The sequence below is a fragment of the Suricata suricatta genome, chromosome 12 (genome assembly GCF_006229205.1).
Source record: "Suricata suricatta isolate VVHF042 chromosome 12, meerkat_22Aug2017_6uvM2_HiC, whole genome shotgun sequence".
In the NCBI taxonomy this organism is placed as follows: Eukaryota; Metazoa; Chordata; class Mammalia; order Carnivora; family Herpestidae; genus Suricata; species Suricata suricatta.
Genome location: NC_043711.1, coordinates 89689805 through 89716063, shown reverse-complemented (window position 1 = coordinate 89716063; position 26259 = coordinate 89689805). Strand labels below are relative to the sequence as shown.

General features: G+C 43.3%; 1 protein-coding gene across 1 annotated transcript in view; it reads left to right on the top strand.

Moving 5' to 3' along the window:
• The window catches only part of PTPRT (protein tyrosine phosphatase receptor type T), a 770667-nt gene that overhangs the window by 175957 nt on the left and 568451 nt on the right, over positions 1 to 26259 (top strand). Inside the window, exon 6 of the mRNA XM_029917352.1 lies at positions 4103 to 4396. Coding sequence (XP_029773212.1) covers positions 4103 to 4396 — 294 coding nt within the window. The remainder of the gene's footprint in view (positions 1 to 4102; positions 4397 to 26259) is intronic.

Genomic DNA, 26259 nt, shown 5'->3' with positions numbered 1-26259 from the left:
CATCAGGGACTTACACAATTACTTCACATTATTCTGTGGAAATCTTAGAATGTTTATTTTTCTCCAGATATTTGGGACCCTGGAGGCTGGAAGCACTAGATGTGTGAACTTTGCATCAAGTTTCATTTCCTTACTGACTGTACTCCCAGCTTCTAGCCCCTGCAATGAAGGATGGCTTCAGGGTCTCAAAGGAGTGTAAACTATTATGGACATGTGGTCCATCAGCAGGATCTCTGTGCTTTTCCTTTATTCTCAGCAGAGCCTCATCAGGAGTTCATGTACAGGCTTCAGAAGTGTTCATGAATTCCTGAAATGGTGGGTTTATGTGCATTTTCCTGGGAGAGAGTCTGAAATTTCTCACTCAATCTTTGCAAGGGCCTATGTGTCTTCAAAAGTTAAATTCTACTTGTATAGACTCCCTTGAAGGATCCTTCTGGTGAATTACTTAAACAGCTGCAGTACAAGAAGAAAAAAGGAGGAGTGGGAATTCTAGGGCCAGTGTTCTCGTGCTCCACCCTCATCTTCCACTGAACAGCCCATGAGCCCTCCTGGGCCTTGGTGTCCTTTCTGATGACTCTGGTTGTTGGATGAGATGGCCTCAGATTTCTTGCGTTGTATGTTTAGACTCATTGTGTGTTTGTCTCAGAGAGAACTGACAAACCATGATCTTTCTGTTCATTTAAAAAAAGGAAGGTGCTTACCAAAAAAAAAAAATTGTGTGTCTCTTCCTTACTTCTCTTTGAACCACTCAAACATGTGACTGACAAAGAATCAAAAATTTATAAAGAACTAATCAAACTCAACACCTACAAAACATAATCCAGGGAAGAAATTGGCAGGAGTCACCAACAGACACTTTTCTAAAGAAGACCTCCAGATGGTGAAAAGATACTCACCATCATTCATCATCAGGGAAATACAAATCAAAACCACAATGAGATACCACCTCACACCTGTCAGAATGGCTAAAATTAACAACTTGGGCAACAACAGATGTTGGCGAGAATGCACAGAAAGGGAACACTTTTGCACTGCTGGTGGGAATACAAACTGGTGCAGCCACTCTGAAAAACAGTGTGGAGGTTCCTCAGAAAATTAAAAGTAGAACTACCCCATAGCCCTGCATTTGTACTACTAGATATTCATCCAAAGGATACAAACATGCTGATTCGAAGGGGCATATATACCCCAGTATTTATATCAGCACCACCGACAATAGGCAAAGTGTACACACACACTCACTCTGGAATATTACTCAGTGATCTAAAAGAATGAAATCTTGCCATTTGCAACAACATGGGTGGAACTAGAGTGTATTATACTAAGTGAAATAAGTCAGATGGAGAAAGATAAATATCATAGGACTTCACTCATATGTGGAATTCAAGAAACAAAACAGATGAATATAGGAGAAGGGAAGGAAAAATCAGATAATAACAGAGAGGTAGACAAACCATAAGAGACTCTTAAATACAGGGAACAAACTGAAGGTTGCTGGAGGGGAGGTCAGTGGGGGATGGGCTAAATGGGTGATGGGAATTAAGGAGGGTGCTTGTAGGGATGAGCACTGGGTTTTATATGTAAGTGATGAATCACTAAATTCTACTCCTGAAACCATTACTACACTGTATGTTAACTAACTTGGATTTAATTTTACAAAAAGAACCCCAACTATAATTGGATTACTAACAAAAAAGAAAAGAAAATAATAATCTGATGGCTGTTTAGAGCCAGGTACAGGAAGCACTGTGAAATACTTCATGATACTTTCTCAAGGGGACAGAGGGAGAGATCACTGTATTGACTAGTCTGCAGCGGGACATGTGCACCAGCAAGTCATTTGAAATGGAGACAGCTATTTACTCGAGGGACAGTTTGTTACTATGTTGTACCTACTGTCAGAAATACATGGAAAAAGACTAAACATTTGGAAAGATTGTACTTGATTTTCTTTCTGGTGGTCAGCAATTTACTGCCTGAAACAGAGCAAAAACGATGGAGGAAAGTCGATTGGCTCAAGCCTTAAAGTATTGAAGTCTGCTGCTCTTAATCCTGTCCAGGGCCAGTCTGTGAATAATTATATTAAGGAGTTGAGCAGAGTTATCACAGAACTACAAAATATCACCCTTGAGGCCCCACCAGAGACGGATAGGGACTCTGGAGAGTTGACAATGGTGATCAAAAGGTCTATATATTTAAAATGCACAAAGGATGAGCTCAGAAATTATTGGCCTGCCAACTTAACTTCTCTACCTGGAACAAATTATCAAAAAATCAATTTGCAGACACCTTTGAGATAACAAGGCCTTGAGTAATAACCTTCATGGCTTTGTAAAGAAAAGCATCTAGCTTGACTAATCTGCTTAATTTCCTTCTCTGACCAAATGGCAGGCTATAATAGAGGCAATCTGAAGTTGTCCCTTAAGATTTGCTTCAAATCACACTGAGAAAATATTGTCCACTTCTGTTTCATAGCAATTATTCTGTCTCTGGAGGATCTTTGTGGATAGGTAATTAATTAGAAGGCAAACACTGAATGAGTCTGATGAACCCCGAAGTGCTCACCTGAGTTCCAAATGGAAACCTGTACCTGCCTTACCCACCTGAATAGCCCCGAGGCCCTCCAGAAGTTCTTGATCACATCTGCATTGTACTCCACTCCCAGATGCTACCCCCACCCAGTGACCCTCCACTTCTTAATTCTACTCCAAGAATCATTGACTTGTTCATATCCATTGACAGATCCCATTTCTGGCAGTTGGTTCCTAGAAAATATGAGACAAGAAAAACTGGAGTCATCTGCACAAAGATGTTCATTACAGCATTATTTACTACAGCAAAACTTGGCACAACTCATGTGCCCAAGAATTGGTGATTAGTGTGATTACCTGATAGATGTACTGTAGCTATTAAAGATGGTCCATGTTGTAAACAAAGTCTTTAGAATGTAAGAAGTGAGGAAAGAAAAACATTGGGTCTTTGTGTTACTGTAGCCATATGAAAAAGGCTTAAAGATATGAATAGAAATTATAATGGGACATAGAGAAATAAAAATGGCTATTATATTGAGTGGTAGGTAAGGGGACTTATTTTCTCTTTATTGTTATTTTCTCTGTTGCTTTGCCACTGCAGTTTTTTGCTACAAATAAAAATAATAAAACATAACCACTTTAAGTTTTAGCAAATGGATACCTAGAGGCGAACAGCTTTCCAAAGAAATAGCTGGCCTGGGGAAAACATAGAGATGTGGGTTCCATCCTACCTTACATGCTTCGTGATCTTGGTTAGGTGACTGAGTCACTTGGATTCTTTTTTGTTTGTTTGTTTGTTTGTTTTTAATCTATCAAAATGGAGGTGATAATGTCCCAAGATTTGCATGAAGTAGTACACATGAGATTTCTTGGTAAATAAGAAATACAAAGTTACTGTTAATTTCTGAAGCTACACCAATGGGCTAATAATTGATAGAAAAACCTACCTTAAGTGCTTGTTGAAAAATGTAGTGGAAGAGGAACAACCCATACCAGATGCAAGATCACTCTGCATTGACTTTTTTCCTTAACCCTTGATTCCTACAGCGGGCACCATCCCAGTGACATTGTCTTCCTGGAGGGAACCTGCTGGAGTTGAAAAGAAGCTTAAATTTTCCTTTTCCATCATAGTTTTTGCTCCTTCGGCTTATAGCACTATTTAGGGAGAACTTCCACTAACAAACCATGTGTTCCTATGAAAGAACTAGTTATAAACCTCAGACTCCCCCGGGGTTTTGAGCCAAATTCCACTTTAGTAAAGGCATATTCACGTTTGAGGACAGAAAGCAGAATATTAACCCAGGCAGTTTTCTGTGTTCTAGAAAAACCATTTACTCAAAATTACCTTCTTTCTTTACTTTATTTAAATGAAGGAGATATGGTTGTGTGGTAGAAGAAATACCAATTCAGGTATAGAAGTTAAGGTAGGACGTGAATGGAGTCATAAAAAGGATTTAGGCTACTGTATGTGGCCAACTTTCTCTGTAATTCTATTCTTGTCCTTGTATGCTTGGATTCTTCTCTGTAAACCACTTGGATCTGACATCCTTTGCTGATTGCTTGTCTTTCAGAGCCTCCCACACCCATCGCCCCCCCAGAGCTGCTGGCTGTAGGGGCTACATACCTGTGGATCAAGCCGAATGCCAACTCCATCATTGGGGATGGCCCCATCATCCTAAAGGAAGTGGAGTACCGCACCACCACGGGCACCTGGGCTGAGACGCACATAGTTGACTCTCCCAACTATAAGCTGTGGCATCTGGACCCTGATGTGGAGTATGAGATCCGGGTGCTGCTCACACGACCTGGGGAGGGAGGCACGGGACCACCAGGGCCTCCACTCACCACCAGAACCAAATGTGCAGGTAAGAGCTTCCTTCTTGACTCCGTTTTGAGAGGCCGGGCAGTTGCCCTGAGTGGCGTTCTGCGACAGTCATTCCTAGACTTCTTTGATGTGAGCGTGCTTGCTGTTGTGGAAGGCAGCAGTTGGGGCTTTGGTCTTGCCTTAGAGGCCCTCCTGGTTCTGGTGACAACTGTGAAGACCACCTGGCTCTGACTGTGATTCAGAGAGCCACCTGACTCCAGCGTGTCATGGAGAGTTCCTGGTTCTGACAATGTTTCCGATGGGATGCCGGTTCTGTGCCTCCAGGGATCCCTGGTGCTGGAAGTGTCTCTGAGGGCTCCTGGCTCTGACTGTGTGCTTGTAGTGTCCTCATTTGGACTATGTCTCTGTGTTCTTCTGATTTTTGTTAGATATCTCAGGTGCTTGTGATGTTACCTTTGTCCCTGAAGATTCCTTGCCTGGGCCTGTGACACCCTAACGATCTTGGTTTTGACAGTTTGCCGGAGGATTCTCGGTTCTATTTCTGTCTCTGAGAGATTCCAGGTGCCAGCTTTATCTTGAGTACCTCCTAGTTCTGAAAGTGCCTCTCAGTGGATTCTGGAACCGCTTTCGTCCCTTAGAGCTTTCTTGCTCTGTATCCCTCAGGGCCTCCTGGTTCCAACCTAAGGTTTTGGGTTGGCACTGTCCCTTCATGGATTCTCTGGATTCTATGTCCCTCCAAGCTCCTGGCTCTGTACCCAGAGGGCTTGTGACTCCCCCAGTTTCTCTGAGGTTTTTGGTTGCTGCTTTCGAGTTTGGTAGCTGGGACTGTGTCTAAGAAGGTTCTTTTGAACCATATATATTCTATCCCCGGGAACTCTAGGCTTCTGTGGTGTTTCTAATAAGGGACATTGGCTAGGATTATATCTCTGATTGTATCCCTGAAATGTTCCAGCTCTGAATGTAACTCAAGACGTTAAAAGAATTCATTGTGTTTTTCCCCCTTCAAATCATATTATTTATATTATCTCATTTTTCCCCTTTAACTAACCATTTGATGTAAGTACTTTTATCTCATATATACATGAAGGAACAGAGACTCCATACTTTAAAACTTTTGTCCAAAGTCATAGAGTTAACCAATGGCACAGTCAGGATTTGCACTCAGGTTTTTCTGACTCTAGTGCCATTGATCATCAGTCACCCCATGATGTAAAGATAGAGAATTCGGTGCAGGGGTTCTTCCAGCATGAGTCATTGGAAAAAGAGTCATGGGTTCCGGGTGGGGAGAGAAGGACTCATCGGCACAGCGACGCCCGTGGAACAAAAGGGCAAAGCAAAATACAGTTAGTTCTACTATAATGCAACCTGTGTCCCTAAAAATCACTGTAGTATGGAAAGGTATGAGATAAAAACCATCGGAGTTATGGGGAGAAATGGTATTAGGATATTTCACTCATTCCTCATCAATGACACATTTTAAAAAAAGAGGAAAATAGTAAAACTGGTGGCACAGTTCACACCTGTCAGTGGCTTAGGATATGCATAAACACTGCAGTACATACGGTGTGTTTCCTTGCAGAGACCTCGGGTTTGCTTCGGAAGAGGGTGTCGGAGAGGTTGCAGCCCGTGAGCTGCAGTGGTGGCGACGAGGGCTTTCTGAACGTGATGGAAGGCCGTGGCTCCGGCTGGGGGCGCGCGGGACCCGGCGCGTGCGGGGAACAGCGGGAGCAGGTGGATGTCTGAGGGGCGTATGTTCTCTGTGCTCTGGCGTAGCTTGTGGAGCTGGGTGCAGCGTTCCGCTTCTGTAATGTTTCTACAAGCAAAATCACACACAGCAAATGTGACATTCGTGCCACGCTCAGATTGCCCCCTAAGATGTCAGTCATACTGGAACACATTTGAGTTGTCGGAACAAGAGCTGTAGCAGAACTGACTGTAACCATTCTTAAGTACCTCAGTAGTGCATCTTGATGGCATATAAGCTAAGGTTAGTAAGGATGCCCACTGCCTGGCAAAGCTCCTTTGAATGTTGTGGAACCATTATGATAAATGGAAATGCCATTTTCTTGATTATTTTCAAAAGTGGGCCTTTCGTAAAACTCCTTCTTGAAACCTGATTATGAAACCTACTACTTTAAAAGGACCTAAGATTATGTTATTAAAGCAGGTAATACCTTATCTCAGCTTTGCAATTCAATATTCATCCATAAAAGTAATTGATTTGATCCTACCAAGGAGATTTTTCTTTTTCCACAGGGTAAATCTAGGAGTTTCTAAGGGTTTTTGATCTTTATAAATGATACTCAAAGTCCTTTAGCAGCCCCCATGGACATATTTGCTGATGATCATATAATACATTTTGAAATTCAGTCGGAAGATGATCATCTCAATAAAAATTTACAATCTATTGCAAACTGTTGCCACGACTGCGTAATGGATTTTACATGTTGAAAACACAATTGTCTGACTATCACTATAAAAATTATGAGTTGAAATGCTGTTTGTGGTCTTCTATTTCAAAAAAATGTTGGTGTTTAAGTAAGTTACAGCTAAAATCTTGAATAACCCACATTTTACAAAATGTGTCATCAAGAACATAATCTTCTTTCCCACTTTGCCACTGCTGGTAGAATATTCTTTGCCTCATAATTAATTTTTAAGAGGATTCCAGGGCTGGTACCCATTTGTGGATGCTGTTTATTGGGGTTGGTAGAGTGGGTCCCCCCCCTTTCCTTTTTCCATTATTAATCGCACTGGAAATGTACTCATTATTTTGCAAAACAGAAAATGAGAATGTGGAGTGTGGAAGGTATAATTTCTGCCCAGAGGAATTTACAGACTCTGTTAAGATTCCAGGAAAACAGCAAAAAGGGTAAAATATAAACATAAAGTCGAATATTGAAAGAGCTGCTTCATGGAGAAAAACTAGGTTGGTGGGGAAAGGCAGTGCTCTTAAAATGGTCTGGAGCCCTGGTTCACGGAGTGTAGTCCCTGGACCAGCCGCATAAGCATCACTGAGAACTTGTTAGAAATGCAAATTCTCAGGCCCCAGCCCTGATCTAAGGATTCGGACATTCTGGGAGTGGAGCCCAGAAATCTCTGCTTTCAGGGGCACTCTGGGTGATGCGGAGGCAAACCCACATTGAGGAATCACTGAACGCTGGGCCACACCAGCATGCCACTTTTGGTGGTGTGCTCATTATGGTGCTTGATCCTTAGGCAGCTCTGAGAGGTAGATGGGAAGGCGAAGGCACAGAATCATCAGCCCAAGATCCCAGATCAATTTGGTGCTTACAGCTAGGTCTCGTGGCTCAAGAAACTCCCCATCACATGGTTTGATGGAGTTTCCTCTCTACTTGTCCTCTTGAGGGTGGGCTTGGGTGGTAGGGAGACTGGCAGCTATGGAGACCAGCTGCATGGTCTAGTCCACTGTGGCTGTAGGCCCTTCCCTCAAACATCTACTGAGTCCCTTACCTCTGTCAAACTCTGTTCCAGGCATTGGTGGCAGGGGCTTAAAGCAGGAGCGCAGGCTACGAGCATGGGTATAGCTTAGGAAGGCACCTGGGGGACAAGTCAGCCAGGGCAGGTGTGGATGTGTGCTGGCTCTGCTCGGTCTGACAGGCCACTATCCAGGTATATCCTCTAAGCATCAGAAGCAGGGTCTTATCTTTATGGATGGGCCTTTTCAAGAGTTTGGCTACAGAGCACCATCTTAGCCCAGCAGTCTTGAGTTCAGAGTGAGACTCTTAGCCAGTAATGCCAGAACCTGGACAGACTATCAGACAGGGAATATAGGAGTGAGAGAAGAGGGTCAAAGATGATGCTCCACGGCTTCTTGTTTGGATGGCTGGGAGGTGAGTGGTGGAACTGTTTTGTGAGATGCAAGACACAATAGATGGGTTAGGGACAAGAGAATGAGTTGAGGTTTGAATATGTTGTGTTGGAGATAAAGATGTATAGCAGGTGATGGCATATGGAAGCCTGGAGCCCAGGAGAAACCAGCAGGTGCCCCTTCATCTTCCCTGAGAACTACCTGATTGCACCTGCATTTTAGAATCAAAGGGGCTCCTTAGTACCAATGAAAGCAGTCTAATTTTCTTTCTTCATGCTATTCCCTTGAGATGCCCCATTCATTTATTTTTTTTTCATTCATCGTTTTGTTCTTTTGCTCTCTTTAATCATCTGCCATCCTTACTGAGATACAGGCGTGGGGTGCATATGTGATAATTTACATCAGAGTGCTTTGAAAAGCTCCAAATACTCTTTAGATGCCTGTAATAAAATGAATTATTACTTGTGGCTGGGGTGGTTTTGAATTGTTGTAGCAGGCAGTCTTACATGTCTGTTTCCCTGGACTGACGGGCATATGGAGTGGTGTACCATATTCTTCTGTTGTTCATCATCTCACGGGAAATCCTATTTCAGAACACGATGGTCATGATCGAGATTGTCAGAGATTTTCTTGTCGAGAACAGTGGGTGGTTTTCTCTGGCACATCCTCCAACAGCAGACATCCAGAGATACTAGTTGGGTCCTAGGAGGCTTGTCTGGTGTCCGCCCAGCCTCACCTTCAATGGTGTCTCTAATGGGAAGATCATGCTCTCCCATAGCAGACCTTCTAACTGCTGGGGATCCTGGGTGGTTACTATTACTACCTAATATTAGTCTAGTTATCCTCAAACTCTGGCTGGGGTCCTTTGTAGAAACAGAGTATCATGTAGTTTTAAAAGAACAGAGGCTCCTAGCATCAGCTATCTGGATTCCACAAGGAAAACCTAGGTCAACAGCATTGAGAATGGGGACCAGGGTCAGCAACCGGGGAAGGCCACCGAGCTGATGGGAGGTGTGAGCACCACACTGGTACAGTTCATCTTTTCTGCAGGTACCACTTATAATGGCCCATGCACATGCTTGTTGATGCCTTAAAACTATCACCCAGCATCAGACGAAAGAAATTCTCCCTCTTTGTCACCCAGATCGATCTGCCTCCATGCCACATCCACTTGTGTATGGATCTAGTTTTACTCTCAGGAGACCTGTTCTTCCTTATCTCAGAAACAGGTCTTCACCATCCCAAAGTTATCTCTCTTATGCTCTGGAAATCTCCCCTTACCCTCAAATGTCCTGCTTGAGCCAGACTCTAGGCAGTAAGCGTCACGTCACAGTTGTGGAATCACAAATCCACAATCTGGCATGCCAAGTGATGAGAAGTCCCCTGTGATGGCTCTCTCCCTGTAAATTAAAGGCCCCATTGCTGGGTACCAGGTCATCATAGTATTGCTGAGTTCAGGTTTTCCAAGTGAAAAGTGACTATACAGCCAGAAATGCACCATACTACCGCCTGGGAGGGCTCACTTCGTATTCCCTCCACCTGAGGTTTGATTGCACATTATATTTTATTTACATATTTATGGATTCCTACTTGAAGTGATAGGTGTCTGTCTCTTCTCTAAGGGAATAAAAAAGAGAAATTCAAATTGGACTGAATGAAGTAAGAGTAGTCATTAGAATTTAGTGAGAAGAATAGGGGCTTTAGAGCCAAAAAGAATCTGGATTTTATTTCAAGCTGGCACTCACTATCTGGGTGACAGTGCACCTGTCTGTGTCTCCGTTTCTTTTCTTCCATTTACAAGAGATTGATAGTGTTTTGTTGTGAAGCCTCAGTGAGATAAGTTATAAGCCTACCAGAGAACCCAAAACATGGAAGCCTCTTAATGAACATTATTTGGGGGGGAAAAAATCTCAGGTCTCAGAAGAGGGTGTCAGAATCTAAACTGATCCCTTTCACTCTGGTGTGATGGACCCTGTTGTAAAAGGACTTCTCTAGTACCGTTGTCTTCACTTGCTCAGACAGTGGTGGATGAGAGCCGAAGCCCTAGGCTCCTGGGAAGATGGGGAAGAATGGCTTTGCAGGTGTCCTGGAGTCATTGATGTGTGGCTGCAGTGGTGCCTGATGATGAGGTGGGGGACAGAGATAGGAGTTGCTCTTCTTCTGATTTTGTCTCAGTCCTGAATAAGAGGGAGATGCAGGTTACCAAGACCTGTTTATTTCCTGGGAAGCCGAGGCTTATGAGCATCGGGGTTTGCAGACGGGAAGTGGAAGTGAGCTCCTTCACTGAGCTCCTCAGGCTGCGTCCAGCTCTGGGGGAGAGTGGAGGGACAGAAAAACAGAAAGAGAAACTGGGAGTCTAGAAAACACAACAAAGCCATGTAACTAGCCTTTTAAGGCCTTTACACGATTTTTTTCAAGTTTATTTATTTTGAGAGAGACAGAGACAGCATGGGTCAGAGAGGGGCAGAGAGAGAATCTCAGGCAGGCTCTGTGCTACCAGCCGTTAGCCTGACGTGGGGCTTGAACTCACGAAACCACGAGATCACGACCTGAGCTGACACCAAGAGTTGCACACTTAACTGACTGAGCCACTCAGGCATTCCAGGCCTTTAAAAACATTTTTTTTTCCTGTAAGCCTCAGCTTCAATGATGGTAGCATAACTTGGTCTGAGATTAGATTAGAAGGGCTCTAGATTAGAAGCAAATGGAACTTTCTTCTGAGAAGGATGGTGGTGTGAGCAGACTTCTTACTCCTTTCTCTGCCCTGCCATAATCCTGGCAAGATTACCCATGAGTCTGGGGGAGGCACAGCATGATCAGCCAATAGCAGGCACCTAGAAGTGAAGCAGAATCTGAAGACCACTGGAAAACCCTCTGGCACTGTGATGAACTAGGGAAGGAGGGTCCTCCATGATGCCACACATGCTCAAAGGACATGATTTGCCAGAGGTGAGCAGGTGAGCTCACACTGAAGACCCCCACAGAAGATGAATTATGACAACCACTTGTGCTAAATGATTTGGAGAAGGGGAACTCTTGCTCTTCCGCTTCCCTTTCCTTTGCCGCTTGCTCAGCTGCTTCTGTGCCTCCTTCCTCCCCTGCAGTGTAGGACCGTGGAGAAAAGAGGAGGGATGGAAGAAGGAGAAAACCTGCTCTCCCATACCTGGGTCAGGAGCTGCTGCATGAGCCCAGGGGCGTCTGCACAAGAGCAGGCATCTACTGGGGCGTGACGTGTCCCTCCCCTCTTTGTGTCGTCCCTCTCCCCTCCTTCCCTCAGCACACACAAAGTCTACAGGGGGCTACCGTGGAACCCCTCACTTGGCTTCAGGGAGATGAAGAAAGCTAAAGCCTTCTTCCCTACACCTGTTCAGTGGTTCCAGGACCCTCTCCTCCCGATCCTGCCAGCCTCCATGTTGTGCGGGCTGGGTGTGGTGGTGAGGGGAGGCAGGAGGGTCCAGCTGGGCTCCTCTTGCAGTCCCTGAGGAAGACACCTGGAAGTGTCTCCAGTTCTTGATAGGAGATAGCCATACTTACTCCTTCCTCTTCTTGGTTCTGTAGCCTTGGGTAAAATTCCAAAGTAACAAGAGAAACCCTATAAAACATCTTGTTAATGTTTAGAGTTTTCTATTCCCCCATGATCCCTAAAGAACCAGGGCCCAGTAGATGAAGTACAGTAAGTCAGCTGACATTCCCGTGGAAATAAGTACTCCCTAATTCCTCCTTCCATTGAAAGTTGAGATGAGAAGAAAAAGTGAGCCAGAGAGAGGTAGTGTTAATGATAATTAAATCTGATATGATTTTTTGTTTAACAGACTTTCTGGATTAAAAAATAGCTCCCAAATATGTTAAAATTGGAGGTTACACTCATTCCTATACCTGGGAAGATCTTGAGATCACAATACCAAGAAAATGTGTTTCCTTTGTTTCATAGTAACGAAAATGACAGCTACCCAGTTTGAGTATCTATGATATACCAGCCCCATAGCATTGAGCTTGTTTTGAGGATTTTACTTGTAATTCTTGTGAACCCTAGTGGAGGGGCTATAATTTCCTCCACCATCTGGAACGTTAGCAACTTACCCAAGGCCTTATACCTGACCAGGTGGCCTGTCTGGGAATCCATTCTGTACACAGCTCAGGAGCTTTATGATCTCCAGCGTCCAGCATCGCTGTGAAAGCATGAGGCACCATGACCAAGTTGGGTTTATTCCAGAAAGACACTGGTGAAAAATTTTGAATGCTGGAAAAGCTATTGGTACTCCTATCAATAGGTCAAAGGATAAAAACCATATGATCTCCAGAGAGGCTGAAAAATAATTTGAAAGAAATCAGTCTTCCTTACTGATCAGAATTTTTAGTAAGCTAGGAATGGAAAGGAACTTTTTAAAAATTATTATTTCTAGGAGCAAATATTCTCATAGCTACAAAGTGTAAAAGAATAAACTAAACTAAAAAAAGGGGTATTGGGATTATTAAGAGATTTCAGTATTATGGTCAGACACAAAGCAAATAAAAAAATCAATCTCCATATGCCAGTAATAACCACATAAAATATAACAACATATATCCTGTTCTCAAATGTAATTAAAATATAAATACTTAGAGGAAACCAATAAAAGTGCAGAAACTAGGTATGAAAACATATACACATGCAAAACTTTTCTGAGGAAGATAAAACAAGACTTGAATAAATGGAGAGATACATCATGTAGTTGGATTAGCAAATTTAATATTGTGGGGATATCAGTTCTCCCCAAATTAATTTATGGGTTTAATGCAATTGCAATCAAAAACCTAATGGGAGTCCTTTTGGAACTTGACAAAGTGATTTCAGAATTGATCTGAAATAATATAGAGGAGAAAGTGATGGAGAATAGTTTGAAAAAGTGGTGTGGAGGGGACATTTCATTGTGAAATACCAACATTTATTATAGCTATAATAATTGAAGCCCTGAAAATAATCCAGTATATAGTGAAACTAGCTATTAAAATTTATATGAATGGAGATTGCTTAACAAATAGTATCTTTGTAATTGGTTAATAATTTGGAAAAAGTAGAATGTGTTGCATGTATATTAGGATACGCTAAATAAATCCTGGATCTATTAAGAACTTAAATTAAAATCAGAAAAAAGCAAGAGCCAGAAGAAAATACTGTTTTTTTATTAGGAAGGACTTTCACCTCATTAAAAGGAAATAAATAAACTACTGAGTCACAGTATACAAATATTACTATGTAAAAAGAAAAGGAGATCAACAGCTTCTCTGCTGTATTAACAAAATTCAAAAAGCAGATAAGTAAGCAGGATATGGGAAAATACAATATAATTGAGAAGAAAGGGATAATATTCTTACAGAAAAAGAGCTCTAACAAGTCAATAAAAATATCATTATGCTGATAGGAAAAAAAGCTAAAAAATATTGACAGGTAATTGTCAAACAAAATAGGAATGGTGAACAAATTTAACATGTCCAGTGTCACAGATAATCTAATCAATGCATTTTTAACATGTAAGAGACTGAAACATATCTTTTTTTCACTGGTAAAAATCAGTGTTGGCAAGGAGCGGTAAAAGGGAATCTTACAGGCATTTCTGCAGGTGGGTTAAATGGCACAGCATATTTAGAAGAAAATTCACTAATTTTTTTCCTAACAAAATAATCAGAGCTGCACAGAAGGAGTCCTATACATGGAGGCCATCACTGTATCATTTGTAAGGGCAACACTTGGAAATCACGTAAGGGCCCCAGCAGTAGGAGCACACATAAATAAATGTCTGTACGTGCACACAGTGGAGTTCTATGCCGGTATTACAAATCATGGTTTTTGTAGACTATCTAATGGCGCGGCTCAGTCTTCATGCTCTGATAAGTTAAAAGCAACAAAAAGTCACCTTGCAAAGCTGTGTATGTAATTACTGCCCCAGTTTTTTGAAATGTAAATACATAGCCCATGTATCAGCTAGCAAGTTTATCAGTTAGAGCTGTAACATATTGACCAGAATTCCCCATTCCACATCCTGCCCCCCGCCCCCCCGCCCCCCCATTCCCAGGCAGGCGCTCGTGGCCCCTGTTCTCTGCCTGCCCTGAGTTCTAGAACATTGCTCTGTTTCTCCTGGCTGTCCCAGCTGAACCAAATGTGGAACGGGCTCCTCTCCACCACTCTCCCAAAGCTGCAGGAACACAGGGCTGTGCATTGCTATGCCACCAGCAAACAATATGCAATCCTTGCAGACTTAAAGTCCTTACAGTTGGCAGGGATTTTTCACCTTCTCTCCCTCCCAGATCACCAGGTAATGCAAAGTCTTCTCCCTTCCAGAGCAGTTCCACTCTCCCCAGATCGATTTGAGCTTCAGCTCCAGGCTTTTCTTTGCGTGTCTGTTGCATTTAGGTGAACACTCGAAAGGAGTGTGGGGAGGGTGGCTGATGCTGAGACCAAATCCTTCCTTTGAAGGAGAACAACCTTCCCTTAAGAAGAAGCTGTTGTAATTTGTCGGCACTCCTGTGCGTGCGCAGACACACCGTGTATGCAGTATGTATTTATATGTACATACCGTGTCTATATATCCATAGGCATATATGTATATGTAAATACATCCATTTAAAAAGATAGCGGCCCACTGTAAACATTTTCTCTTTGTTTTGCTGTGTTGTACAAAATGTATACAACTGGAGGTCTCCTCCTCAGAGTCAAAGATCGTTACATGTCCTGAGCTTCTCTACAAACGTGAGAGGTTACTTTTTATCGCAGTGCGTCATTGGCATTCACGGAAGGTACAGGAAGGGTTGCACACTTGCTGAACCCTGGGGTGCGATCACATGTTTATGTTGGGTTTCAATGGAGCCAGGGACAGTCAAATTCGGGGTTTACGTACAGCTCATCTGCGTTAGAATTCAGGTTCTGCCATTAAGATGCCGGGTAGCTTTGCTGGATAGCTTTGGGCAATTTGCTTAACTTCTCTGAGCTATTTTCCTGTTAAATGGGAATAATATTGCTTACTTCATTGAATAGAAACTAGGGCCATTGGTATTAATGATGGCTAATAACACTCTGAAGCGACTTGCAGCCCCACAAAGAAGGTACCATCCTCACTGTCACTACCAAAGTATAGAAAGGTTAAATACGTAGTTGCAAGTCACAAGCATTTAAAGCACAAGGTTAGAGGCCCTGGATTCTGACTCTAATTACTGCTCCTACCCACCTGGCCATATAACTGTAAGAACTTGGCACAATACCCAGAATGTAGTAGGTGCTTAGTAAATGTGAGCTTCTGGCAATTTAATACCTGGAAACTCTCTCCCTATCCAGGCCCTCCTAACCAGTAACCCCTAAGATCCTCACTGCGGTGGGTTCCAGGGGTGAAGTTAGCCTCTTGCTGTGCTCCCAAAGCGATTGACTGTACACACCATGAGAGAGGGAAACGAGGGTCAGTCACGGTTTCTACATCACACTGGTTTGTCTTGACTGGCAGTCATTCTGAGATGCTTAAGGGGAGCTGCACCGGAGCTGACCGTGGAAGCTGGCATGTCTGAGGACCCAGGAGGGCGGGGTTGCCCACCCGCCGTTGCTACAGAGATTCCCCCAGTTGGCGACGCCTTGAATCACTAGAGGCATGTGCAGCTCTTCCTGTGGACTCTTTCCCCAGCTGGGCCCAGGGCTACTGTGGAGGCTGCCGCTGTCCATCCTGCATTGTCCTTGATCTTCATACTTGAAAAAAATTGAAGTAGTACTGACACCAATGCAAAGTTTTGAAAATAGAACTTATATCCCATATTCCAGTTAATATTTTTTTGCTAGTGCATATTCCCTTTCAACCGCTGATCCCACCCTTACCATGTAATTATGCCCCGTGTGCCATTTATAGCCCTCTCTTTTCACTCAGCCCCATAAAGTTAATATTTTACAGGTTCTTAAGGAGTTTTCAATGTTGTTTTAATGGCTCATCATGTCCCTTAGAATCTAATTACCATAGCTTGCCAAACGATGCCTGTATTGTTGGATATTTGGGTATTTCCAAAGTATCATCCTCTTCCAGCCTGTAGTCTTCTGCTTGAATTATTTTCTCAACCTACGTTGTAAGGATTGAGGTATTAAAAGGTAGAGACATCCGTATGGCTTCTGCTACATTTCACAGATTGCTTTCAGTGAAATAACTGAGCTATTTCATAATGATATGAGCACTCTCAGTGTAACCTTGGCAGAATTGTGTTACCATGATTTTTTTTAATTCGCCAATTTCATAGGCATGAAGTGGTATGTCAAGTCTGTCTACAATCCCTGCGTTCTCCTCAGCCTGCATTGTATGTGCCAGCCGCCACTCTGGGCTTTATTCTGTTCCTCAAAAGCACAGTGGCCAAGCTCTGTCCTGCCTCCAGCCTTTGCACAAGCTTCTCCCTCTCCCTGGACCTCTCTCCCCACTGTTCTCTTCCCTAGCTGACCCATCCTCCTCCTTTCCAGGTCCCCTTAAAGCTTCACAGAGAGACCTCACTTGATGCCCTGATGTTAATTAGGCTCCTTCCTACTTCCCTTTCTAATCATTTTTTATTAAAAACTTTTAATGTTTATTTTTGAGAGAGCAAAAGAGAATGGGGAAGGGACAGAGAGAGGGAGACATAAAATCTGAAGAATGCTTCAGGCTCTGAGCTGTCAGCACAGAGCCCGATGTGGGGCTTGAACTCGGGAACTGTGAGATCATGATCTGAGCCAAAGTTGGACACTTAACCTACTGAGCCGCCCAGGTGCCCCCATTTTTAACCATTAATGACACTGTTCACAGCACTTACCCTATTTGTAATAATCTGATTATTTGTGTGTCTTTGCTTATTGCATGTCCTTCCCATTAGACTGTGCACTCCCCAAGGACAGTATCCTCTTCTTTTCTGGTCATTACTGCCTTGCACCGTGCCTGGCACATAGCAGGCATTCAGTCAGCAGGTGCCGAATGCATATTGGGAAGGTATACCTGTGTACTGTGGAAACTTTGGAAAGTCAGATAAATTCACAAACGAAAATTTAAGTGACCCAACATGGCATCATCACTCAGCAGTAAAAAGCTGTTACAAGTTGGTATTTTAATAAGTTTTGTGTTCCACATTTAACGCATTAGTCAGTTTCTTTCGGTCTCTGCTCCATGGTAAGGTTTTGGCTTGGCTTACATTTGTGTGACCCTTTATTCCAATACCACTGGTGGAAAAAGCTTGGAGTGTCCCAAACAATGAGGGACTGGGTAGTTGGGATGAGGAATTCTTCAGAGAGAGGGAAAGATGGGAAGCTGGGAGCCGGACCCAAACACATCACCAAAGAAAGCCTCTCAGAGTGAGGACCCTAATTTTGGATCCCGTGACCTGACCTAGTAGCTGAGCAGATGACCAGGCCACAGTTAGGGATGCTCATTTTGGAAGGAAACCTTTCGTCCTGCCCAGTGGCCAGCACCACCTGTGTTTGCAAATCCATTAGGTGCTATCTTTCTAGAGCTTGTACAGCATCTTTATAAATCCTCACTGTGATGGAGAGTAACCTGGATGATTGCCCCATTTTACACTGGAGACCCCGGAGGCTCTCAGGAGTTAGGTGACCTTCCCTAAATCTCAAATCTTTTGTTTTTTTAGTGTGTTTTTTTGTTTGTTTGTTTTTTGTTTTTGTTTTTGTTTTTTGAGAGACAGAGCAAGCAGGGGCGGGTCAGAGAGAGAGGGAGATACAGAATCTGAAGCAGGCTCCAGGCTCTGAGCTAGCTGTCAGCACAGAGCCTGACGCGGGGCTCAAACCCACGAACTGTGGGATCATGACCTGAGCTGAAGCTGGACACTTAACTGACTGAGCCACCCAGGCGCCCCCCCCCCGCTAAATCTCAAATCTTGAGAGAGCTGTGAAATAACGTCTTCTGACCCCAAGCTCTCCAGACACCTGCCCTCTGGCCACTGCAGAAGCTTTCTGAGTGTTGTGAATATTGGATTAACCACATCTCTTGGCAGAAAGTTGGAGGGGATGGGGCAGAGGAGGCAGGTTCTGATTAATTGAATGCTTATTTTTTTTTATTTGAAGGTTAAGCAGCAAATCCATTTAAACTTGGTTCAGACTAGTTTATATGGGAATGTATATGAACTGAAAACAATAAAATTGAGCCCAGAGGAATATCCCCAAGAAGAAAGAAGTCAATAGTGTGACCCTTAATTGCCTTCAACAGTTAGTCCATGTCCTTGACTACCCACCCCAAAGCATTTGATCAAAGCCACGGCAGCTTAAGCCTTTAAAGGCCCCTCTCAGACAGTAAAGGGCTATCTGCCTTTCCTGAGCTTTGCTAGACTGTAAACCCCCTGAGGACAGAACCTTAAGCATTTCACCCCAGGGGCGCCTGGGTGGCTCAGTCGGTTAAGTCTCCGGCTTTGGCTCAGGTCAGATCTCACGTTCGTGGGTTCGAGCCCTGCATCAGGCTCTGTGCTGACAGCTAGCTCAGAGCCTGGAGCCTGCTTCCGGTTCTGTCTCCTTCTCTCTCTGCCTCTCCCCCTCTCATGCTCTGTCTGTCTCTGTATCAAAAATAAATAAAACATTAAAAAAAAAAACATTTCACCCCAGGATTTGGCTCGCATGTGCAGAAGTTTGAAGAATGGATGGGTGTGCATGCCCAGTTAGGGTTCAGAAAAAATGGGCATCAGGACACTTGTAATATGCCACACAAAATAGTGTAAGCGCATGGCGCCTAGTTCTTGCCCCGTCTTTCCAGAAACACCAGATGAAAGATAATGGTGTAGAGGAGTGCTAGCCCCATGAGCTACAAGCCTGTGAGGTGAGCAGGCTGGGGACTAAGATGTGCGCTGACCAGTTAGGGAGGCTCTGATGCCTGCGCTTCTGGCTTTGGCTGAACGTGATGAGAAAATTAAGGCAGGTGGTCACTTTTTGATTGCATTTTGTAGTGATGAAGAAATAGGTTTGATCATTTTTATTTTGGATAATACAGTAAAACACTAAAAAAGAATAAACCCTAGCACTCAGAGATGACCACTCCAGATTTTGGGATGATTCTTCCAAATAGGGTTTCTGTGTTTTCTTTTTCTTTTTTTTTATTATTATACTTTTTTTTAATGTTTGTTTATTTTTCAGGAGAAGAGAGACAGGGCTTGGTCAGGGGAGGACCAGAGAAAGAGAGGGAGGCACAGAGTCTGAAGCTCCAGGCTCTGAGCAGTCAGCACAGAGCCTGATGTGGGACTCGAACCCACGAACCATGAGACTCTGACCTGAGCCAAAGTCGGACGCTTGACTGACCTCTGAGCCACCCAGGCTCCTCATGTTTCTTTTTTTTTTTTTTTAAATGTACATCTCTTTGGACAAACTTGAGCCAACATGTACATATTTTCTCTATACTCTTTATTTAACAATGTATAATGAATATTTTCTCATGTACTTACCGTTTTTTTTTTAACTTGAGTTAGTATGAATATTTATTGAATAGCTTCATGCATCAGGTGTGGAACTTGGTATTAAGATTGTGGCATGATGAATAAAGTAGACATGATCTTGGTTTTTATGGATTCTGAAGACTGTTGGGAGGGACATACATTGCATTTAATTTGGACACAGAAATACAATCTGTCTTCATTATTGTGGACTCTGTATTTGCACATTCATCTACCTGCTAAAGTGTATCTGTGACACCAGAATTAATGCTCGTGAGTTCCACGATCATTCACAGACATGCATGGAGTTGTGGAAAAATTTACATTGTGGACTGAGATCAGACAAGGTGATACTCTGCTGCCTTGTTCTACACCTCCTCTGGTAAATAACTCTTTTCTGTGGTCTGTTTAGTGCCCTCATTTTCCCATTTTTGTTGGTGATTTTGCTGTTTAAAATGGCCCCCCTAGGTAGGGGCGCCAGGGTGGCTAGTGGGCTAAGTGTCTGACTTTGGCTCAGGTCATGATCTCATGGTCTATGGGTTTGAGCCCCGCATCGGGTTCTGTGGTAGCAGCACAGAGCCTGGAGCCTGTTTCAGATTTCTGTGTCTCCCTCTCTCTCTCTCTGCCCCTCCCCTACTTGTGCTCTGTCTCAAAAAAAAAAAAAAAAAAAAAAATTAAGATGGCCCCCAAGCGTCGTGCCGAAGTGCTCCCTGGTGATGCCAAGAGCAAGAAGGCTATGGTGTGCCTTACGGAGAAAACACATGTTAGGTGAGCTTTGTTCAGGTATGAGTTCTAGTGCTGTTGGCTTGAGTTCAATGGTCATGAGTTAACTATAGTTACATGTATTTATCTATAGTTCATATATAGCTTATTATGTGTAAGTATATAACAGTTATATATTATAGCTTATAAAGCATATAAACAAATAAATAAGAGCAGGCTTGTGTTTTCACTAGTAGACAGAAATGTTGTATACGAGGCTCCCAGGAACCTAACCACATATTTACCCTAGGAACAGTGGTTCAGTATTTGCTAATTCAATGCAACTTTGTAAAACTGTTACAAAGAGAACAAATTATACATACATACAGATCAATAGGGCGGGAGGGTGGTCAGGAATGGGGATATGCATTTGGATTCTTTGGATCTGGATATTACTTAAAGCTGTTAAAAGATAATTTTCAAGAAAAGATAAAATCATAATTCTTATAGATCTCTAAATATGAACCTGGTTTTATTTAATTCATTTATAAGGAAATTGGTAAGATGTCACAATCAGTACAGAGGCAAATCCAGAACTCAGGACATTTATAGATTAGGAATATTGACACAAAAATGCAAATGGAGGCAAAATTGGCTTTCTCCCTCCCCTTTGGCAGGGGGAAGACGGGGCCCTACCTCTGACAGAACCATTTGCATAGGTATAGACAGAAATTATTCTGCATTGTGGTCAGTTATCTACAATTTGCAGCACTGTCAAATAACGTCTTTAGAATCAAATCAGATAACAAGGAAGCTTGTGCCATAGATAATGCGTAGTTTTCTATGGAGCACAGATTTTTCCCCCCACAAAGCTGTGGTGTAAATGTGATCGATCTAGATAGAGTGCATGGGGACACCAGAAGCAAACCCTGAGGATGGCCACTGCGGTGAGGCTGGGTTGTGGAGGCAGCAGGCTAGCGGCGCAGGGTGTGGAGACAATGTGGTGCTATGGGGGAAGCGGCAGCAAGACTGTGGGTGGGGCAAGTTGTCCACTGTCGGGAGGTCCAGTAAGCTGGACTCTGAAAGGGATTTGGCAACCTCTGGCGGTCACTGGTGACTTGATGTGAACAGCTATTGAGGGGTACAAAGAGGCAGAAGCCAGAGTGGCACAGAAAAGGTGAAACAGGGGTGAGAAAGTGGAACTGCTCTTGTTTTGATTAATGTCTTAAGATGCTTTTTATATGGATGCGCCATTGATTGTGTCTTATTTCTGGACATCTAGGTCTTTTCTAATTTTTCTTTAAAATTTTCAAAATGTTTGTTTAGTTTTGAGAGAGACAGAGACAGAGAGACAGAGACAGAAACAGAGACAGAATGTGAATGGGGAGAGGGGCAGAGAGAGAGGGAGACACAAAATCTGAGGTTCCAGGCTCTGAGCTGTCAGCACAGAGCATGACATGGGGCTCGAACTCACGAGCTGTGAGATCATGACCTGAGCCAATGTCCAACGCATAACTAACTGAGCCACCCAGGTGCCCCTGTCGTTTCTAATTTTTAAAAAATAGTAATTAATATCTGTAAGACTACCAACAGTGCACACATCTAATATTTTTCCTAGACTGGAAATACCTGGAAGGGTTGTTGCTGGATCAGCGAGCATTTTCAAGACTTTGAAACAGTTCTTCAAAAATTGGGTCAGTTTACACCCCATCCTCACCAGCACAAAAGCAGCTTTGTTTGCTTGGACATGCTCATCTGTAGCTATTACAAGCCTTCTTTCCCTCTTTATTCTTCTCCATTTCCCTGAGACAATAACTCTGCAAACAAGTGGTTTGGTGTTTGTAGCTGATAATCAATGGCTTTTGTTTCTTATCATTACTCACAAGTCACAGCCCTCTGTTTGGAGCAGAATCAATTCTCTCCCTTGTTGGCATTAACACATGTCAAATATTTGCACGTTCTTATCTTTCTTTGGGCTTGGCTTAGGCAGGCTCTGAATTTTTATCACCTGACATTTTTCCCTTCCATAGCCATTCCTCCATTTTCCCTAGGGCATACCTGTCTTACCTCACCTTTTCATTAGGCATGGTCATACCTTTATACCCTAGAAAAATCCCACCTTACCTGGGCCAGTAGAGAGGATTTCCACCTTTACCTCCTGAAGCTGGCAGAGTGAGCTCTGGTTTTCAAATAAAAACTGTATCCAATTCATGAGGACCTGCTTATAGGATCATATGTCCGCTGATTATCATCTCTGATTTCTATATATGGTGTTTCTTAGGGTTCTGTCCTCTGACCAGTTCTCTCTCCATTACACAGTCGTCTCCCTAGGTATATCTACCTGCTCCCCTGGCTTCAGTGGGGAGCACATTGCCATCTCTCCTCTGAGCTTCAGATCTATACACCGAACTTCTCTTCCTACCTGTCTAATGCCTACCTCAGTCCCACAGGTTGAACGCCGGAAACAGCCTGTCTCTATTTGATAAAAAGCAACCTGCCCACCCAGTTCTAATACCCATAGGCTTCCTCTCCCCACTCTACTGTCCTACCCAACTGCATTTTCCCTATTTATCCCTTAGAGCTGCTCCTTCTTGAACTTTACTCTCCCATCCCCATACGTGACCTGAGAGTCTGTTCTGCCTCAGTTCATTCAAGTATCACATTGGGTTTTACTATCGGTTTTATCTATTACCAATCTTTTTCTTACCAGGTTTTGAAACCTGGTAAGGATCTAAGGCAAACCCTTCCCTTCCCCTCCCCTTATGTTGTATTTTTACATGTAATTTCATCTTGCTACTTATATATCTTTCCATTTTTAGTCCTTGTCAATAGACCCTGTCAGGGTGGGAGAGGCATCCTCAGACCCCATTGCCACTAGGATGACAATCCAATGACATTGGATCCATTGGATTGTCATGCTGGAGTCACAGTCTCACGGTGACTAAATGACTTTAAATGTATAGAACATTAGTGCAATAAGATGTTGTCTATAAATCTTTCTACAGTGCCAAGAATACTGATATTCTCTCCCTGATGTTAGTGGGCTTTTGGATGCAAAAGGGCATTGTGGGGAAAGTATGATTTTCCCAGTTCAGACTCTGATCTCACTGCTTAACTGGCTGTGTGACCTTGGACAAGTTACTAAACTCCTCTGGACCTTTATTTCCTTACCTTTGAATTCGTCTGTAACTAATGGCCTTCATCTTCTTGGGCTGTGGTGAGGCTTGAAAGAGCAGATATGTGTAAAGAATTAGTCCAAGTCCCCAGAACTAGTAGGTGTCTGAGAAAGGTGGTAGTTCTGGACAGCTTGTGTTGTCTGAGTGTGTTGGGCTGAGAGCAGTCTGTAAAGGTAACATTCTTTTGTGTGCCCACACCTCATCTCCATAGAAACCCTTTGGTATGAATAGCTTCATGCTTTCTGGAAGTACGTCCCAACGGGGCCCACACCTCTCCTGGACCTGTCCACCAGCTTTCTCTTTCCTATCCCTGCTCATAGTCCTACTTCTTTCCATGACATGTCCTCACCATTCTCTGAAGGACAGCCAGGGTGGCCAACCCAGGGCACATCAGGCCCTCTGGCTCCCCATCTGACGTCAGGCTCAGGACCCCCTCTTATTCTTGGAGTGGCAGCCATAGCCTCTCTGCCATTCAAGACCCTTCACTTGCTTTTTCAATCTCCTCTGTCTTGCCTTCTCCCTCTCTAGGACACTGTGGCCAGGAGATTTTAGGGCTTACAAAAATGTTTGAACACATAGTAAAGCAATTTGTGGACTAAAAAATAGAAGGCAAACTATAAAAAAAAAGTGAATCAGTATTTAATGATATATGTAAAAAATACATCTGCATGCTTATTTTATATATACTTAAATGTAACATAAATATAATCTATAGCCCGATTTACTGTCCAAAAATTTCATTATGCTTAAGGATAAACTATAGATTATCTTTTCTCACAGATCAAGAATTCCTCAAGGAACAAAGTAATTGGAGAAACCATAGTGATGATAAATTACTCAGTTACTGGAAGTCAACTAATAGGGAAAGCAAAATTATTTTTTAAATATTTCAAGATAAGTTTATGACAAAACTATTACTCTTAATGTTGGAGGTAGAATGTAGGTGCATCTTAATATGACGTGAGGGAACACTCCAAAACCAGACTGGCCTAAGAAGATCACACACAGCCTTGGGCTTCCCCTCACCATTGACCTTTGGCTCCCCACTGCTTAGCTACCTTCGGTTCTGCCATGTGTATGAACCTGCTGATGATAGGCTCATCTACTTACCTCCCCTACTTTGCCCCCCTGTGACTCAGTCCTGTGATATTTGATGTTTCCAGCATGCTATAAGCCCCGTCAGACTGAGGATGTGTTAGCCTTAATACCTAGTGGGTCCCCCGCCCATAACATAGGACTTCAAACAATGCAGACTCTTAGTGCTTAATAGCACTGAGGGGAGCAGTTGTGGGTCTTGGGGGGTTACCATGAAGAAAGGGAATGCTGGAGGTATTCACCTCTTTGGGGTGCTCAAGACGATGCCCGCGTGTTGACAGACTCATTCAGACCTATTGTTTAGACCCTTCCATCACATATACCCAAAGTGAACAGGGTACACTGCTCAGGAAATCTGTACTAAGTGAAGTGACCCAAAGATGGGTGAGATGACCCACAGGTAGGGGATCACCCTTGGCAAGAGATCAAGCCCTTGACTTTGCCCATTGTCAGAGGCTCCATTGGCACCGAAGTCCTCTGTAGCCTCCATGGCAGAGAAGAAAGGTTTATGGTGGGCAGAACTGGCAGTGAGGTCTCTAGAGGTCCTAGTGTCATGACTGGAGAGGGAGACTGACATTCTAAGAGGAAAGCAGGAAATCAGCCCAAAGGCACTTGGGAGTGTGGCACAAATACGCCTGGGAGCCATGGTGGCCATCGCCAAACACAGGCCAGGAATCACTGAGCACACGTGTTTTGTGCACTGTCCCTCAAGGGCAAGGACCACAGTGTCTTTGATGCTCTGGTCCTTTTGAAGCTCTAGTCAGCACAGTGCCTAGGGAGGAGCTGATGGATTAGTGAGGGGTGAAGTGGACGAAGCATGCAAACAGCAGTGAGCCTTCAGAGCAGATAATTCCTCCTGAAGGAGTCTCTCCAGGTATCTTGACTTTACAATGGATGTTTCATGGGCCATTTTTGTCACTAGTGTAGAACAGAAACAGAATAGATGGCAGACATTTTACCTAATTCTCTAATTAAACATGAAGAGCAGTGGGAGAGGTAGTATCATGCTGTTTTTAAAGATGAGGAAAAAGCTCTGAAAAGGAAGTCATTTGTCCACTAATGAGCTAATGAGTGGCAAACCCAAACCCGGAAGCATGGGTAAAATGTCTGCCATCCTGTTCTGTAGTATCATCTTGCTTGAATATTTTCAGTGATATCCTGGAAAAGGAGATTACTTTTGGAAGCAGAGAAGCCTCGTTGGACTTGTAGCCACAGCAAGTGGATGCCAGACTAATTCCTGCCTCTAGCATGTAATGACTTGTGATTCATGTCTCTGAGCCTCAGCTTTCTCACCTGTAAAATGGGAATAAAATATGACTACATCACAGGTTTATTTATTTATTTTTTCTTAACATTTTTATTGAGGTATATTGACATATTATGTGTTTATATAATATATATGTTCAAATTGTACAATTTGTTTTTTTTAAATAGTGTATTGTCAAATTGGTTTCCATACAACACCCAGTGCTCTTCCCCACAAGTGCTCTCCTCCATCACCACCATCTCTTTTCCTCCCTTCCCCTTCCCCTTCAACCCTCAGTTCATTTTCAGTATTCAATAGTCTCTCAAGTTTTGCATCCCTCTCTCTCCCCAACTCTTTCCCTCTTCCCCTCCCCCTGGTCCTCCATTAGGTTTCTCCTGTTCTCCTGTTAGACCTATGAGTGCAAACATATGGTATCTGTCCTTCTCTGCCTGACTTATTTC